Here is a 14,778-nt window from a genome sequence, read left to right on the forward strand (position 1 = left end):
GGGTTTCAAGCGGCCACGTTATAAAACGGCGCCGTCTCCAGTCCACTCTCCCTCGCGCCGCCGCTAGCACGCTCCATTCTCGCTCGCCCACGGTGCCAACTTCGACGACCGTCCTCGACTCCAAATCCGAGGCGAGGTGAGGTGAGCATCCCATGCGCCTTTCTCGGGTCGCTCGCGAACGCAATCACCTCGCGTGTTCCGTCAGTCTGCGCGCGGTCGCTTTTGTCTCGCCTGTTTCGTGGATCTCATTGGTAGGAATAGTCTTAGGTTTTTAATGTTTTATGTTTCCTTGATCTGGTTGGGAGTATTGCTAATTTTGTTCTCAATCGTTTAATGCCTGTGATTTGATGTTGGCTGGGGTAGTTATGCAACGATGAACAAGCGGCAAATTATCTTTGTTAGCCTAGATCGCTTTGTAGCTGTTGTTGTTTTCCAAGTAATTTTAGCTCTGATTCCAGGTATCGTCGATCGAGAGAGCAGGAGCATAAACCCGTACAGATTTTGGTGCGTGGGGAGGGGGGGGGGGTAGATGAATAGAAGCATTTGCCGCCACTTTCTCGTCCCGTGCAAAACGCTAAGAGAGCTCCAGAAAATCCATGCCCAGGCCTTTGCCCGTGGTCTCCACCCCTACCAGCAGTCCGTTTCCTGTAAAATCTTCCGCTGCTACTAATGTTCACCTAGACGCTAGAAGTAGACATACAGTCACCCCGTGACGACCGTCTACACGAACATTGGCTGCTACACCGATTTTGGCCATGCCACCGATGCACGTAAGTTGTTCGATGAGATCCCCCGCCCTAACCTTGTCTCCTTTACTAGCCTCATGTCCCTCCATATCCAGTTAGATCGCCACCGTGAGGTTGTATCCTTGTTCTCTCATGCTATTGCCTTGTGTCACCACCCTGATGGCTTTGCTGTCGTCGGTGCCCTCTCTACCTGGTTGGGTTGGTGACCAGCAGATGGGTAAGGCAGTGCATGGCCTGAGTCCCCGACTTGGGTTGAACTCTGAGGTGGTGGTCGGCAATGCTTTGATTGATATGTACTGTCGATGTGGGAAGTTTTGAGTCTGTGCTAATTGTGCTTGTACTCTGTACCTGTAAATGATTCAGTTGCTTCATACTGCATGGTTATGCTTGTCACTTGTTTTAACTGTCGGTTTCTCTTATTGTTAGATGTGTTCCGGAGATGAGATCGATGGAGATGCAAGTGTTGAGCAGACAGGCTGCAAGGATATTAGGCGCTACAAGTGTGAATTTTGCACTGTCATTAGGTCAAAGAAATGTCTAATTCAGGCTCACATGATTGCGCATCATAAGGTATAAGCATTCTGTGATATATTAGGTGCATCAGCCAGTATATGCCTTGCGTGCTTTAAAAGGATGTGACCTGTTGATCTTGTCTGTATTCTTGTGTCAGTGTGTTCTGTTGGGTTATAAATATTGGCATAATAGTGAAGTAAATCATGGATGCGTCATTTTACTTTCTAATATTTGCCTTTTCTATGTTTCACTCTTTTTTGTGTTTTCCATTACATAGTATATAATGTTTTCCCGAAAATTTATCTACAGGAGGAACTGGAGAATTCAGAATTATACAATTCAAATGGAGAAAAGATTGTTCATGGGGGTGAACATAGGTGCCTAGAGTGCGGAGCTTGTTTCCAGAAGCCAGCTCATCTGAAGCAGCACATGCAAAGTCACTCGAGTGAGGTTGGCATTCCTCGGGTCTAATTTCAATTTGTAAAGTAAACAGAACATGCTTTTAATTTATGATCTGCATTTGTGAATCTGGCTATTAGCCATTGCTTTGTTCTATATGATTCACTAAAGGCAACTGTTTATTGCTTTTTTTCTATATGATTCACTGAAGACAACTGTTTTGCAGGTTATAGATAGTTAAAAGTGTGAAGCATTGGATCCCATTTAAAGAACTCCAAAATGCGAGAGGCTGTTTTTAATCTTGGCTGAACTAGTAACAGGTTGGGATGACCTCCTGTGAAGCTTCAACAAGATTGCCTCCTTCACGCTCACTGAGTAGGTTTGTCCTTGCTTAAACAAAATTTTCTTACTATTCGATCATAATGTTCCTGAGATTATCTGCCAGACCTCTCAATTTTTAGTGACTCTCTCTCCCTCCCCCTCCCCCCTCTCTCTGTGGCATGAAAACATGCGTGACTGACAAAGTGCTAATTTTTGTTGTGATGATGTAAATTTCGTGTTATGGATCCATTCAGTGAATTTGGGAGATCATCTCCTTTAATTTGCTGTTCTCTATTATCTCTTTGGGCTTCTAACTTTTGAGGCCCTTAGTTGTAGCAATGTGAGGATCCAACATCAAAATATCATCTCAGAAAGCTAGGGCCTTCACTAAATAGGCTCCTTTAGTTCGCTATGGTGTTAGCACCTTTGCCTCTAGTTTTGTCCTTAGACACGAAGCCTTAATTTAGTACTAGGATTAGATTGGTTATGGATCCTGTGGAGATAAGGGTGGCGATATCCTCCCTTCATCCCGCTATGTCTTCACAGGCTTCCTTATGGGACCTTTGAGGAGATGTTTGAGGATCCAATATCAAAATGTCATCTCAGAAAGCTAGATCCATTCTTCATTGGTTCTCAGCTCGCTATGGTGACAATAGTCCTGTATCCCTGTCATTGTACAATAATTAAAAAACAATACTGAAGGGTAAGTGCTTAACTTGGTATAGTTAGTTATAAAGCTTTTACATTTAGTTTTTTGTTTCGTTATATTTCTGTGACCCGCTTCACTTAGTAGTTCATAATTTCGAAAGATGCTTTTGCGTTTTTATTTAAAATGTTTCTTTTATTTTCTGTGTGTTTCCTGTATGTCACGCCTTTTCGGTTACCACTCTTTAAATTCATTTTGAACATACATTTGATCTGAACGATTAGAGCAAAGTGATGATGTTGATAGTGCCTGTGTGGTTCCCGTCATCATAATCCAGCAAGGTGTTTACTTGTGAATGTTATGGATATTCTAGAGGTTAAAGTGTTTGAAGCATCTTATGTAATATCAAACAAACTAGCTTTGTAATATTTTGGTTTTGAACCATTTTCTTGTTTGATTGTAGAGACTCTTCATTTGCCCACTTGAAGACTGCCCCTTCAGCTATAAAAGAAAAGATCACTTGAACCGGCACATGCTTAAGCATCAGGGCAAGCTGTTTAGTTGCACTGTGGACGGTTGTGATAGGAAGTTCAGTATCAAGGCAAATATGCAACGCCATGTTAAGGAAATGCACGAGGATGAAAATGTCACCAAGGGCAACCAGCAATTTATTTGCAAGGAGGAGGGTTGTAACAAGGCTTTCAAGTATTCCTCGAAGCTGAAGAAACATGAGGAGTCACATGGTATGCCCACACTACCAAATAATACAATTAGGATATTCATCTGAATTAATTGAAGCTTATTCATTGTTTTTTCTTCATCTTTGTGTAATGCTTTTTTTGACCAACTTATGATATCTCTAAATTTGAGTTTTTCTTTGTCATCTTTTCTGGCAGTTAAATTGAACTATTTGGAAGTCGTGTGCTGTGAACCAGGCTGCATGAAGATGTTCACAAATGTTGAATGTCTGAGGGCTCATAACCAATCTTGCCATCAGTATGTTCAGTGTGAGATATGTGAGGAAAAACACCTGAAGAAGAACATTAAGCGACACCTACAAGCCCATGACGAGGTGCCCTCTAGTGAAAGGATTAAATGCACCTTTGAGGGTTGTGAACGCTCCTTTTCCAATGTAAGTACGATTGATAGATCCCCAAATTCGCCTAGCAATGTTTCCCCCTGTTTTGCATATTTGAAATGAAAATTATACCTGTGTTCTGTTGCAGAAATCAAATCTGACCAAGCATATGAAGGCGTGCCATGACCAACTCAAACTTTTCTCATGCCGATTTGCTAGGTGTGATAAAGCCTTTACCTACAAGCACGTCAGGGACAAACATGAGCAATCCAGCGCTCATGTATACATTGAAGTGAGTTTCGCTACCCAACCTGTACCACTTTCATTCTAGACATCATTTACCGGTTTGCCTTAATGATTAAAGTACACCCAACCTGTACTTCATTCACTAGATGTACCTGGGATTATTTCTGCCTGTCATAGGTTTCCTTGTGCTTTTTACTCAAGCCATGCGAAACTGCGAATGCCAACTGACAAGCTGCTTCATGCAGGGAGACTTTGAGGAGATCGATGAGCAGTTGCGCTCACGTCCAATAGGTGGACGAAAGAGGAAAGCCTTGACAGTTGAAATGCTAACACGCAAGAGGGTGACCATCCCTGGTGAGGCTTCGTCGTTGGACGACGGAGCAGAGTATCTACGCTGGTTGCTCTCTGGTGGAGATGGTTCAAGCCATACTCAGTAGCCTCAGCATCTTTTAGTATGTTGGGAACTTACGATCAGGAAGCTGTTATGCTGTGTCGTACATGAGCTTATTTCATGTACTACTCACGTTGGTGTAGTTAGATAAGGAAGGTGTATACATGTAAGTAATGTAGTTGATATAATCTTAATTTAGCAGCTTAGCAGTTCTGTCCGATACTTATTAGCTTTGTGTACTAGTTTAAGCTAGCCTCTGTAGTCCTCTGATGCCATTGTGTTTGGATGATCGTCCTTTAAATGGAAACTCTGATCTTGTAAGATACTTGATAAGATGCTACGCTAGTATCTGAAGCAAGTTTACTTGTAAAAATGTTTGGTTAATGGTGTATTGTGTAATAATTCTTGCATCCGAAATGCGCGTGCTCTTTTGTTTGGAAGAATCTCATGAGATGGTAAAAACAAAGACCAATGTGGGCTTCCTCGACCCAAAGTGGCCCAAGCCCACCTGACCTCTAGGGTTTCTAGGCGGCCAAGTTATGAAAGTGCGCCGCCTCCGGTCCACTCTCTCGCGCCATCGCTACCACACTCTACTTGCTCCATTCTCGCCCACGGTCCCAATTTCGATACTACCGTTCTTTGACTTCAAATCTATCTCATTGGTAAGAACAGTCGTAGGTTTTCCTCATTATTGAATGTTTTCTTGATCTGTTTGGAGTATTTTCTAATATTGACCTCAATCGTTTAATGCCTATGATTTGATGTTGAATGGGGTAGTTATGTGTCAAAGATGGGGCCTGACAGGTGAGCTGGTGTCGAGCTATGAGGGGAGTATGGCATGTGGGGTCCAGAGGGCGCGTGCGTGGCCTGGGGGTTTATAATAGGCTGATGGAACTATTCCTAATAGAGAAAAGAGTAAACGGAAGTTTTCCTCTCCCATCTTCTTCCTTCTCAAGTTTTCTTCCTACTATCATGGTGAGACTTTCCAGTGTAGTGAGCGTGCTCACATCATGGTGACCTCACCATTAGTCACATGCTCTAACAGTTGGTATCAGATTCGACGATCCTCGGCGTCTGCTTCATCCCGCTTGATCATCCCATTCCTTCGGCGTGTGCAGTAAATCCAACTAGTCGATTGTAGCAAACATGGCACTATTCGGGCATGTAATGTGATTTTGGTGATTAATGATAATATAGTTAATGAGAATAACATATTTATCAAATATATGCTTAAGTAGGTCTTATAGATGCAATACATGAAGAAGCCACCGAAGTCGGAACAAATATTGGTTGAATTGACGATGTCTCGGAAAAGTTGTACACGCTGGATGGTTCGGTGATCAGCAAGGTGTACACGCCAAAGTATTTCTGACAGAGAAGGAGAAAGTTGAAGAACATGTCGGATGGTTCAGCGCTCAGAGGTTGGTACACGCTGGAGCATTCTAGAGGAAGGAGTTGAAGAAGCTACACGTCGGATGGTCTGGTGGTTTGAAGTTCTACACGCCGGAGTATTTTGTGAAGAGAAGAAATGACTTGGTTGGCAGAAGAAGATATGCACGTCGCAGTATTTTCAGTGGAAGGAGAAAATACACACCACATCGGATGGTCCGGCAATGAAGAGGTTGCTACGCCGGAGTGATTTATCCAGAGAAGATGTCAATGACTTTTTTGGCATGGTTGAAAACGCCGGATGGTCCGGTGATGATGATTGGCTACGCTGGAGTATTTTGCATAGAGAGAAGTGGCACAGGTTGGCTCAAGTATACATGCTAGATAGTTAGGCGATGGAGTTGAAGGCAACGTCAGAATCTCCAGTGTTCAGAATGAATTTGAGTGGGGTTCCAATAGCTAGTTCATAGAGGATGTACACGTCGGATGGTTTGGTGAGTACAATCTGTTTACACCGGATCATCCGACGTATACAGAAAAGTTGAGCCATTGGGGCAACAGTTAGTCCGCGGGGTTGAGGCTATAAATACCCATCCACTCGGTCATTTGAAGGTGTGGCTGTCCAGGAGAAGCTCATAGACACTTGTGAAGACATTCAAGCCACCAAAGTGAGTGATTAGTGCTATTAGGCCTAGAGAGAGTTGTTGTTAGGTGTTACTGCCTAAAGAGCTGATCAAGGAGTGATCCTACCGTGTAACAAGTAGTACGCTGGCACCATATACAAAGAAAGTCATCACAAACATGAAGTGGTCCAATTGGTTTAGGTTCCAAAGAAGACTTGAAGACCCCGAGTCGACATTGGAGATTTGGAGACTTGGCTCACAAGATAAAGAGAAGTTTCAAACAAAGAAGCCAAGTGTATAAGATTGGGCGTATTGATGAAGACATTGATCATCATATACCTAAATCCCCATCTAAAGGTAAATGAGGTAATGGTATTAGATGCAATTTTTTTTTCAATTGATGTATACATTTTCCTTGTCTAAGATTGCATATGCATATTTCATTTACTTGCAATGCCTATTGTAGGTTTATCATAAGTTAGGTTGCTTGTGCTTATTTCTAACTCATGAGCAACCTACATGATTTATTAGTTGTAGACTCTTTATATAACACTAGTTTTATAATTGATATCTTTTTATGTGCCATAAATCAACCTATAGGGTACCCGCATTGTTATCAATAATAAGTGCATATCTGTCACAAGTATTCGACACTTGTATGCACATATTTAGGGGAAATATATCATATGTGGTGTGATTTTGAGACTAACATGTGTTTCAAGTATTATCTTGTGTAATCTTATGGAGAAATCTATAAGTCCCTGACAGTATACAATGTTTAAAGGCTTCGATTGATATCATTATCAATTCATTAGATCATTTAAGCTACCTCCATGCATAATATGACTTAAATTTTCTATCTCAAAAATTGTCTAGTTGTGCATATATTGTTACATATCTATAAGTGATTCATCACAAGTAGGTCCCATCATGTGTTTGCACACATATAAGGGGGTTTAGATTATATTATGTGATTTCCATGTATTGTGATATGTGTGTTTTTATTTCGATTGATATCCATATAACCATTTCAAATTAGATTCCTATAAGTGGTATCATCTTATTAGATCATGATTCATAAAGGTCTCTCCCATATACTATAATATTTTTCCTTAAGTTTAACATGTGCTTGTAGTTTTTTTGAAGATTCTTGATAAAGAGGGAGAATTTTGATGACCAAAGTAAGTGTAAGAAGCATGATAAGCAAGATGACATGTCTAAGGTAGAACAAGCAAGGAAGCAAGATAACTAGGGACACCAGAGTCAATAAAGAGGGAGAAGAAGAAGCTCTTGTATGGGTCGATCAAGAGAGATAGTGGCGATAGAGAAATAGGAGCTATGAAAAAAGGGGGACAAAGTATAAGTAAGAACAAGGACATGTTTCCTTGCAATTAGTATCTTTAGTTGTTTTTACCATACATTCAAGCAAAGTGGTAAGACATTTTGCTTTTTACATAATTATTGCCATATTTGTGTTATTTACATTTCATATCATTTATTTGCCACTTACTTTAGTTGTGTTGTTATCAATCACCAAAAAAAAAGGGAGATTGTAACGAACATGACCCTCTTAGGGCATGTAAAGTGATTTTGGTGATTAATGACAATATATTCAATGATACTAATATGTTTGTCAAGTATATACTTAAGTAGATCTTATGGATGCAATACATGAAGAAACCACCGAAGCCAGGGCAAAAATTAATTGAATTAGAGATGTCCTAGAAAAGTTGTACACGTTAGATGGTTCGGTGATCAGCAAGGTGTACAAGCCGGAGTGTTTCTGACAGAGAAGGAGAAAGTTGAAGAACACGCCAGATGATCCGACGCTTAGAGGTTGGTACACACCGGAACATTCTAGAGGAAAGAGTTGAAGAAACTACACGTCGGATGGTCCGACGCTCTGAAGTTCTACACACCGGAGTATTTTGTGTAGAGAATAAATGGCTTGGTTGGCAGAAGAAGATATGCACGCCGAATGGTCCGGCGCTATGAAGATGGTGCACGTCGGAGTATTTTCAGTGGAAGGAGAAAATACACAACACACCGGATGGTCCGACAATGAAGTGGTTGCTATGCTAGAGTGATTTGTCCAGAGAAGATGTCAACGACTTGTTTGGCGTGGTTGAACATGCTGGATGATCCGACGATAAAGATCGGCTATGCTGGAGTATTTTGCACAAAGAGAAGTGACGCAAATTGGCTCGAGTATTCACACTGAATGGTCCAGCAATAGAGTTAAAAGCAACATCGGAATATCCGGTGTTCAGAATGAATTTGAGTGGGGTTCCAACGGCTAGTTCATGGAGGATGTATACGCCAGATGGTCTGGTGAGTATAATCTGTTTGCACCAGATCATTCAGCGTATATTGAAAAGTTAAGCTGTTGGAGCAACGACTAGTCTGTGGGGTGATGCTATAAATACTCTTCCACTCGGTCATTTGAAGGTATGGTTTTTCAGGGGAAGCTCATAAACATTTGTGAAGACATCTAAACTACTAAAGTGCTTAAAGTTATCATCTAAGTCAATTAGCACATAAATTAGTGAGTGATTAGTGATGTTAGACCTAGTGAGAGTTGTTGCTAGGTGTTGCTACCTAGAGAGTGGATCAATGAGTGATTCCACCGTGTACCAAGTGGTACGCCGGTATATTGGAGTCTTGGTGACTTGCCGACTCCTTGTACCTTGGTGGCTCAAGCTTGTTGACCTTTTGACTTGGTGTAGAGTGGTGGTAAGAAGCTTGTACGGGGATACGGAGATTCTTGTCTTGGTGACTCAAGCTCCGAAGTAAAGACGGTGGCAAGTGACCGGAAGAGAGGCTAGCGGTGAGACCTTAGCTTGGTGGCTTTGTAACCTTGGGCAGTAGCTCCTCAAGAGTTCTACTTGTAAACTGGGAGGTCATGTGTAGGCCGAAAAGCCTCGGTGGGGTTGGTATTTTGGACCTGGAGCATTTTGGTAGAGCTCTTCGGTTGAGGTGGATTTAGTTTTCTTGGTGTAACTCTGATAAGCCATGGAATAAGTTCTCAGTACACCTAGATGAAACTGAGTAGGACCTCTTTTACGGTGTCAACAGTGATCTCAATCAGTGATGGAACCAAAGCTAAGTTTTGGACTGATCGATGGCTTGAACAAGGTAGCCTCTCTTGCCTTGCGTCAAACCTGTACAACATCGTCGGGTTCAAAACGCGAATAGTCGCTCATGAGCTAAACAATTCACGATGGATCACTAATTTAAAGAACATTGATAACATGATGCAGTTGTAGGAGTTCGTGACGCTTTGTTTGTTGCTTTAGGGGGGTCGTCTTGCTACTGGGCCAGCGGGATACGTCCACTTGGAGATGGACTGCCACCGGTTCTTACACGGCGAGGTCTGCGTATGCAGTGCAATTCAACGGCACAAGACTCCTATTCATTGACATTTTTTTCTAGAAGGCCAACGAGGAAACAAAAGTGAGGTTCTTCACGTGGACGACAATACATGGGAAATCAAAGGTCAGATAGCAAGTGTTTTTTTGCGTTTCTGCAGACATAGACAAATGCATCCATATTTTGTCCCAAAGATAAGGCATTGCTCATCAAATGATATTTCCAAATCTGTACATGTTTGCGATTGTAAATAGAAAACATATGGCAGCCATGTTGAACTCGTATGTTGTCGGACCCCTCCTTTGGGGTCACCTCGTGTAGCTCATACCAGTCCCTGGATCAGTAGCTGGTACGCACGAACTCCAACAGAAGTAGACATCATAGTCATACATCGGATAAATACGATAATAAGGTACAATACAGAGTTCATTACAATAGAAGTCCGAAGGCATAATCTTACAAACTCTCAGAACACAGCGGAAACATACAAAAGCGACCCAAGCCCTACAGGCAGCTTGAGTGCAGACGAAACCGGCTTCTCTAATCTTCATCTCCTTCTTCGGCGAAGTCGGCCTCTGGATCATCTGGATCCACAATTAGCAAGTATGAGTACATAAGGTACTCAGCAAGTCCTACCTCAAGGGGAGAAATTAGATGCTTAAGGGTAGTTCAAGGATAAGGCTGTAGAGTCTTTTAGATTTTGCGTAAAGCTAGTTTTATTGATGCAGGGTTCATTTTGCAAAGACTAACCTTTAATAAAAACACTTTCAAGAGAAATACATAAGTTGAGCTTATGGGGGTTGACGGCCCTAGGGGAGGTACACCCATCCCGCCAGTTCCCACAAGACTTTGCCAGCGGACACACAGTCCAGGAGGCTTAGGGCACAAAGCCAAAACCATCCTTTTAGAAAACATGGGCACACAATCCACTCACACACCAAGGAGTTACTCACGCCAAAAAGCTAATCATTATGACCAAACCATAGCATGTCCTTGACCGAGGACACGGCTATCCGGATAGGTTTAACACTCTGCAGAGGTTGTACACTTTACCCACAAGATATGCACGGGCTCCCACCTTAGCAACTGGTGAAGCCGTCATAACGAGACGTAACGACCTCATAACGAAGCCACAATATCCACACATGGGGCACTAAGATACCAGGGGCTTTAGAAGAATTACGGGAAAGATCACTTAGCAATCCCAAGGCTTGACTTAGCCTCAACAATATCACCAGCCGGACCTTGGGCTACACACTACCCAAGTCTTCTCCTGGTCCCCATTGCCACTACCGGCCTCCGGGTGGGTACCGCACTAAGTCAGAGGGGTTAGGTCAAGTCCTGCCCATACAGGTCATGTGGTTGTACGAGAGGATACTAGGTGAGATGTCACAGCGAACCGGTCCTTATATGACCGAGGTAAGAGTCTCCCAGCAAGAACACCACAAAGGCGAACCTTGCTCCAAGGTGGCTCCCACCTTTGTGGGGCACCTTACTCACCCTCGTCAACACTACTTTAAAGTTTTCCCAAGAACACAAGTTTTACACGCACCAAGCACCAAGCACACACCATTCATTTTGTAAAGCATGATTATCACATGTAAATAATCTAGTTCTTTCTTTTGAGCACAAGCAATCCTAAGCATACTAGTAAACAAGCAATCTTCCAAACAATCATTATAGTTGATGTTGGGAATCTTCTAGGGTTTCAACGAAATAATGGTAACAATGACAAGGCATGGGATAAACAAGCTGAGTTATAACTATTCTAGCATTTCTTTAAGAATCATAACTATTACTCTAAACATGCATACTCCTATTATTTGAAACGATGGCTTTACGGGTTGTGTTTAAAAACATAGGATCAACATGGTCAACGGTTGTAGGACTTACCTTCGTTGAAGTCCTCGCCTGCTCCTTCAAACTCTGGGTCCTCGGGGTCGTCCTCGAATGCTCCTTCCTCTAAAAGTCGCAACAACGACAAAGGCACAATAAAACAAACAATTAAAATAATGACCAAACAATTTACAAAAATTATGAAATTGACATGATTGGATAGATCTCGAATTTAGATGAATATCGGTGGAAGAATCGACGAAAACGGAGTTAGGACGGAGGAGAAACGGGCTTCGGAAGTTTTGCCGGGAGAAAAATTCAGTAAAGAAAAGAGGGAGAATATTCCAGGAATATTCCACTGAGTCGGCTCGGACTGGACTCGGCTCGCGGCTCGGCTCTGGGATCGGCTCGGCTCGGGTTTTCGGCTCGCGGCTCGGCTCGGTGTCGGTGGGCTCAGCAGCCGGCTCAGCTTGGCAGAGAGAGAACGGAAGGGAGGGAGGGAAAGGGGCGACGACGGCGCAGCGACGGGGGCCGGCGGAGGCCGGCGGCAGGGCACCCGCCGGGGGCGGCGGCGGCCGGAGAGAGGGCGGCTTCGGCCGGAGAGGCAGCGGCGGCCGGACGACGGAGAACGGCGGCGGCCGGCGACGAAGGACCAAGTACGCTTCGGGGAAGGGAAGAGAGAGAGGAGAGAGGAAGGGAGAAGGGAAAGGTGGTGCTCACCGGCGGCAAGGTTCTCGGAGAGAGGGCGGCGGCGGCAGTGAGTGCTCGGGAGAGAGAGAGAGCGATGAGTGAAGGGGAAGAGACACTGTTCACCGCTTTTATAGCGGCCGGCGGGGCTCGGGGCGGCGCGCGGAGCGAGGCAGCATGGGGCTCGGAGCGGCGCGGGGCGCGAGGCACGGCGCGGGGCGCAAGGCTCAGGCGCGGGGCGCGAGGTCTGCCGGTGGCGACGAGACGACAGACGCGGCGCGCGGCGATGGGACGGCGAGTCACGGGGAGAGAGAGAAGAGGGAAAGAGAGAGAGAGGAGGGAGAAAAGGGGGAAATTTTTTTTTTAGGGATTTGACAAACCTACCCCACTTAGGAAAATCTCGTCCTCGAGATTTGAGGTTCTTCTTCGAAGAGGTAGGGGAACTCCTTCCGAAGATCATCTTCACGCTCCCAGGTAGCTTCAGCCTCCTTGTGGTTGCTCCACTGTACTTGACAGAATCTGACTACAGATCTTCTAGTTTGTCGCTCTGTTGTATCCAATATTTTTATTGGTCGCTCTTGGTACCGTAGGTCCGGTTGAAGGTCCATCACTTCTATCGGTACTTGCTCTTCAGGAATCCTTAAGCACTTCTTCAACTGTGATACATGGAAGACGTTGTGAATGTCTGCCATCTCTTCTGGAAGTGCGAGGCGGTATGCCACGGCACCAATCCTGCTTAATATCTTGTATGGTCCAATGTATCGAGGTGCTAACTTTCCTCGAATCCGAAATCGTCGTGTGCCTCTTATCGGCGATACCTTCAGATACACATGATCTCCTGTCTCGAACTCAAGATTTCTCCTTCTAGTGTCGGCATAACTCTTTTGTCTGCTTTGAGCTGCTTTCAAGTTCTCTCTTACTTTGGCTACATGCTCTTCAGCCTCCTTCATCAAGGCTGGTCCATAGAGACATCGTTCACCAACCTCAGACCACATAAGAGGGGTTCTGCACTTTCTCCCATATAACGCCTCGAAGGGTGACATCTTCAGGCTTGTCTGATAGCTGTTGTTATAAGAAAACTCTGCATAGGATAAACTTTTCTCCCAATCTTTTCCATATGTGAGCACACAAGCTCTTAGCATATCTTCCAGGATTTGATTCACTCGTTCTGTCTGCCCATCGGTCTGCGGGTGATAGGCTGAGCTGTAGTCCAACTTAGTTCCTAAGGTGGCATGTAGGCTCTTCCAGAATCTTGCGGTGAATTGGGGGCCGCGATCTGACACAATTCTACTCGGGATACCATGAAGCTTGAGGATGTTGTCCACATACAACTGTGCTAGCTTATCTCCTCCATAGGTTACTTTTACCGGTATAAAATGAGCTACCTTGGTCAAACGGTCTACTATGACCCATATAGAATCATGTCCTCTTTGAGTACGGGGCAATCCCACAACAAAGTCCATCCCGATTTCATCCCACTTCCACACTGGGATAGGAAGTGGTTGCAATAGTCCTGCTGGTTTCTGATGTTCTGCCTTAAACCTCTGGCATATGTCACAGCATGCGACAAATCTAGCTATGTCCTTCTTCATTCCTGACCACCAGTATTTCTCTTTTAAGTCCAGGAACATCTTTGTCGACCCAGGGTGGATCGAATAAGCAGAGTTATGGGCTTCGTCCATAATGAGTTTTCTAAACTCTTCTTTATTAGGAACACAGATCCTATCTTTGTACCATAAGGTTCCTTGGTCATCTACTCGAAATCCAGGTGCCTTGCCTTCTCCGGTTTGGACCTTAATTTTCTGTAGCTCTTCATCTTCTTCTTGAGCTTTTCGGAGTTGGCCTTCTAAGGTAGGTTGGACTATCAAGGTATTGACACAACCTTCATTGACTATTTGGAGGTTTAGGCGTTGGATTTCCTTAAGTAGCTCTGGCCTCCGTTTCTGAACTCTTAGGTTGTAGCAATGAGCCTTCCTGCTAAGGGCATCTGCTACGACATTGGTCTTGCCTGGATGATACTGAATATCCAGATTATAGTCCTTAATCAACTCCAACCATCTTCTTTGCCTTAGGTTTAAGTCTGGCTGGGTAAAGATATACTTCAGACTCTTATGATCTGTGAATATCTCACACTTATTTCCAATTAAGTAGTGTCTCCATAGTTTAAGGGCATGCACTACGACTGCTAGTTCCAAATCATGTGTCGGGTAATTCTTCTCATGCTCCTTCAACTGCCTAGATGCATAGGCAACTACCTTACCATCTTGCATTAGGACACATCCTAATCCTTGCCTAGAGGCATCACAGAACACTGTGAAATCCTTGTGAATATCTGGCAAGGTTAGCACTGGGGCTGTGATTAATCTATCTTTTAGCTCCTGAAAGCTCTTCTCACAAGCCTTGGTCCATTGAAAAGGTTTTTCCTTTTGGGTCAGTTCAGTCATCGGTTTTGCTATCTTCGAGAATCCTTCTATGAACCTCCGATAGTATCCTGCCAATCCAAGAAAACTTCTGATTTGTGTTACGTTAGTCGG

The 14,778-nt window shown here is 43.9% G+C and overlaps 1 protein-coding gene and 1 long non-coding RNA gene across 3 annotated transcripts; one reads left to right on the forward strand and one right to left on the reverse strand.

Annotated features, from left to right (window-relative positions):
* Positions 1-25: 25 nt before the first annotated feature.
* LOC133922835 (transcription factor IIIA-like) lies at positions 26-4,750 on the forward strand. 2 transcript variants are annotated; one of them, XM_062368337.1, is made up of 7 exons: positions 26-141; positions 1,173-1,316; positions 1,569-1,709; positions 3,089-3,368; positions 3,522-3,757; positions 3,852-3,995; positions 4,195-4,750. In XM_062368337.1, exons 2-7 carry the CDS (start codon positions 1,173-1,175, stop codon positions 4,384-4,386), a joined length of 1,137 nt encoding a protein of 378 aa, XP_062224321.1. In that variant the 5' UTR covers positions 26-141; the 3' UTR covers positions 4,387-4,750. The 2 variants fall into 2 exon arrangements, with proteins under 2 accessions (XP_062224321.1, XP_062224322.1); XM_062368338.1 differs by having other exon boundaries at positions 33-136.
* A 5,261-nt stretch (positions 4,751-10,011) lies between these two features.
* Positions 10,012-13,202, reverse strand: LOC133920733 (uncharacterized). The gene is made up of 3 exons (XR_009910165.1): positions 12,629-13,202; positions 11,615-11,683; positions 10,012-10,305 (listed from the first exon to the last, which is right to left on the reverse strand). It is a non-coding gene; the product is annotated as an uncharacterized LOC133920733 (long non-coding RNA).
* Between the last annotated feature and the right edge of the window lie 1,576 nt (positions 13,203-14,778).

Source organism: Phragmites australis, chromosome 6 (assembly GCF_958298935.1).
Source record: "Phragmites australis chromosome 6, lpPhrAust1.1, whole genome shotgun sequence".
Taxonomy (NCBI): Eukaryota; Viridiplantae; Streptophyta; class Magnoliopsida; order Poales; family Poaceae; genus Phragmites; species Phragmites australis.

Excerpts from the sequence above, each read along its gene's own strand:
- LOC133922835 (XM_062368337.1), top strand. The coding sequence starts at position 1,173 with ATGTGTTCCGGAGATGAGATCGATGGAGATGCAAGTGTTGAGCAGACA. Across the intron at positions 3,369-3,521 it reads GAAACATGAGGAGTCACATG|TTAAATTGAACTATTTGGAA; the intron begins GTATGCCCACAC and ends CTTTTCTGGCAG. Across the intron at positions 3,996-4,194 it reads GCGCTCATGTATACATTGAA|GGAGACTTTGAGGAGATCGA; the intron begins GTGAGTTTCGCT and ends TGCTTCATGCAG.